Genomic DNA, 3763 nt, shown 5'->3' on the forward strand with positions numbered 1-3763 from the left:
TGAAGTTTTACAACTCCTTGAGACTAATTCATTAATATTTTAGTGATTAACTTATCTACTTAATGAATATTTGAGAATAAGTAGCTCTGCAAGCGCTGCCCCTATGTGATAGTTTGACCTGAAGTTTCTAGTGTCCTGTGAAAAGCAAAGAGAACCAATTCTTCCTTAACTAAGTGAAAGAGTGGATATCCTATTAAACAATCAAGTTGCTGAGTACCTTAGTGTGAGTGTTTTTCACACCATCATTATGTAAAACATCAACTCTTTGATTTAGAACGTGAAAGTGGTTTATATAGTTTGCGTGTCTTGATAATTAAGGCACATAACATACATGCTTGAGGCCTTCCCTTTTCGTAGCAACTATCATTGGTCACAAAAAGAAATCATTCTTAGAGCATGTCTGTTTCCCAATAATGGAAACTTCCTACTTGTTAATAGAAAGAAGGAAGAACAACAATCAAGACTCAAGAATGAAGTTTTCTATTTGCAGAAAAGCTCAACCAAGTCTTTTTTTAATCTTGTCTTGATGCTTCTTGAATACAAACAAAAAGATGGAAATTGTCAAACATAGTGTTCTAGCAAAATCTGCATACTGGAGTTTTGATTTCTATCGTGTTGCGATCTATGTTCATTAACAATCTGCATCCAACTTGATGAATCTGCAACAGCAGATCTACAAGATTTAATCCCTCTTAGCTTCTTTTCCAGTTTAGATATAGGAAAGGGAGATTCAAACATGGTGTCGATCATTACTTTGACGAGATTTTGAATGAGAGCTGAGAATGGTCATATACTCTTAATGCAAGTCTCGTCGGCTTAAAGATATCCTTCCTTTCTCCTCCCTTCCTTTTTATGTTTCAACATCTATGTCTAGTGCAGTTGAAATGCCTCAAAAAGTTTAGGTAGACAATGCGAATCAATCACACTTGTATTAATTTCAAGAAATCAATCTACTTACAGGGAAAATAAATACTCTTTTTTTTTTGGTAAAGTGGTACAGGGAATACATACTTAGTCTGCGAACTTCGGCCTGAATGATGGAGGATCTTCCCCAAGCAAAAGTGATGTCAAGACAGCTTCACAGACGGCAGTGTCATACACAAGCAAGTGACCACCATCAGGAACTTCATGATATCGAATCCAGGGCAACCTTTGAGAGACGTGTCTTTGTAATTGAACAGGCACAACTTTGTCTTTGACACCTTGCCAGATGTGTACTGAGCTTTCGTTTTGTGGGTAAGGGTCAGTTAGTTCCAAAGGATTGAAGTCCCATTTTCCAAAAGCTACAATAATGTCACTACAAAGGGAATCGAATACACATCGGTCCTTTAGGCCATCCTGTAAATTGAAGTACATCTGATTAAATTTACCATCTTAACAGAAGCTAAATGCGTAGTGATCTTTACTGCCAACAACCAGAATATAGATCCTGATACTATCGATGATGCTGATACATAGATCAAATAAAAAGTGTCCCTTTTTTTTGTATGGATGGCAGAATAATACCTGAGTGAACAGCTGATATCCTGGTGTGTTCTTCAAGACTTCCAAGTCTCTGTCGCAGAAAAATTGAGGGTTTCCATCAAGAACAGACGCTGATGGGAAAAGTTTCTGAGTCAACCACCAATGTAGTAGCCCCCGACCATAACGTGTAATCCAAATTACCCACCGGCAGAGTTGTTTCCTGTAATCATCCTTCACTAGATCATTAGGTAGTGTGCGCCATTTATAATTGACAAAGGGAACGACGAGAGCCACACCTGCAAGCCTGCAATGCTTTATACTTCAAAAGTAAAATCTAAAAGGCCTGAACCTAAACAAAAAAAAATCTAACATGCTAAAAGCTCTCTAGTTAGTTCTCTTACCTTCCAGGCATGTGCTTGATACAACTCCAAGCTGGGTAACATCCCAACGAAACACCTATTACATAGAATCTGGATCCTAATTCCAACAGATCAGCTAGCTCTTCAATATCAGACGCTTCACTTTTAAGTGACCTTCTTGAATTTATATCACTCTCTCCATATCCAGCCCTATCGTAGATCACAAGGTATACCCCCAATTCATCTAGGAGTTCCTGGCAACTAGAGCACTATTAGATCATACTAAACTGGATATCTGTTTTTTCTAAAGAAAAAACAAAAAAGGCAGCCCAAGGCACTAAAGCTCCCGCTATGCATGGGGTCCATGAAAGAGCCGGACCACAAGAGTCTACTTTATGTTGTTCGGACTCTTCAAAAATATCAAGGGGTGCATGTCGTATCCTCCGGAAAAAAGTATATTTTTGAAGAATCTGACACGGGGTGCGGCAATATTTTTGGAGTCCTAGCAACTTAGGTCTACCATACACAGCCTTACCTAACATTTCTACAAGAGGCTGTTTCCATGGCTTGAACCGTGACCTCCTGATCACATGGCGGCAACTTTACCAGTTACTCCATGGCTCCCGTTACCAAACTAGACATTTTAAACAAGCTAATTCAAGAATAACATCTCTTCAGCACAAAAAGAAAACACTTTCCAGCTCCCTCCTTAATCTAAATATGCTAACCACAAAGCGTATGTTGCTCGAACTCTCCAAAAAATATCATCAGGTGCATGCCGGATCCGCCAAAAGTAGTGCATTTTGGAGGATCCGAGAGCCCAAGTGACACAGCACAAAACAGAAGAGATTTTCAGTAACTTATTCTGCCTTGAAGTCATTTCAATTATCACTGTCCACAGTAGTCCTAAGCAGGTAATCCAAAGTTTAATGTTCTTGATGCAAAAAAAGGAAATAAAAGACATTTATGGATCTATTTATTTCAACCCTCTCTCTTCAAATCTATGATATTGCTACCAAATTCACAATTCTATAGCAGATAGATGCTTGAGTAGCAGTTCCAAACTGCATAAAGTAAGGTCTAAAATCAAGAAACTGACAAGAGAGTTGCTAAAAAAATCAAGAAACTACAGTATACAGACTTTAAAAAAAAAAAGAATAGAAAGAGGAACAGAATCTACATACATCAGAAGCCATAAAGCTCATTTCTTTGGAGCTGCCAAAGCCATGAACAATGATAATTTTGTATTTAGAATTTTCCTTGGGTACCCCTCTTTCTCTGTAAGCAAGATATCTACCATCACCAAGTTTAACTCTAGGTGAAGTTACAACAACAGATTCATCTATAAGTGATTTGGATTCAGTTTTCTCAGTAGAAGGCTCTGTGGGCTGACCTGCACATCCTAGACAACCCATCATCATCACTACTAGTTTCTTGAGAACCATTAATTTTCTGGAACAAAAAAAATCAGGAAAAATTAGAACTAGTGAGAAAATTGAAAATTCAGTTCATGTGATTGGATTTGAGCTTACCAGATACACAAATTCTACGGAAAAAAACAAACTAACAAGAATTACTTGGCCTTACATGATTGGTAGATGAGGGGTATGGGTCTTTGGACCTTTTTCCTCCTTTACCCTTCACTTCTTTTTAGACTCAATTGTAGCTAAACGTCGATTGAAAACAATTTCTCTAACTCATCTGTGAAGCAGTGGTGTGTACTGTATTCTACCCAATGATAATCTATCAGAAAATCACCTTTCTAACTCATTTTTGAGTTAAAAAATGATACAAATTACGTGCATTCTACCCTCTTCAGATCGTCTCCATAGAAATACACCCGCAATATTGTTGTTGCTGTTATTTTTGACTTAAGTGAAGATATTAATGCTAATGGCAGCTTGTCTTATGAGCAAATGAGGTGGGATACAAGCAATCCA

General features: G+C 37.8%; 1 protein-coding gene across 8 annotated transcripts; it reads right to left on the reverse strand.

The window, feature by feature from the left end:
• Window positions 1–457: 457 nt before the first annotated feature.
• On the reverse strand, window positions 458–3763 carry LOC107875653. Of its 8 annotated transcripts, none has more exons than XR_007056817.1 (7): window positions 3582–3750; window positions 3008–3275; window positions 1866–2077; window positions 1507–1768; window positions 1012–1338; window positions 754–888; window positions 458–659 (listed from the first exon to the last, which is right to left on the reverse strand). XR_007056817.1 is itself a non-coding variant. In XM_047414054.1 (6 exons), the coding sequence occupies exons 2-5, from the start codon at window positions 3266–3268 to the stop codon at window positions 1012–1014; spliced, it is 1062 nt and encodes a 353-aa protein (XP_047270010.1). In that variant the 5' UTR covers window positions 3269–3275; window positions 3411–3732; the 3' UTR covers window positions 458–870. The 8 variants fall into 8 exon arrangements, 4 of the variants coding, with proteins under 4 accessions (XP_047270010.1, XP_016577933.1, XP_047270011.1 ...); XR_001675858.2 differs by having other exon boundaries at window positions 754–870; window positions 3411–3732; XR_001675857.2 differs by having other exon boundaries at window positions 3411–3732.

This window comes from Capsicum annuum, chromosome 6, assembly GCF_002878395.1.
Source record: "Capsicum annuum cultivar UCD-10X-F1 chromosome 6, UCD10Xv1.1, whole genome shotgun sequence".
Lineage (NCBI taxonomy): Eukaryota > Viridiplantae > Streptophyta > Magnoliopsida > Solanales > Solanaceae > Capsicum > Capsicum annuum.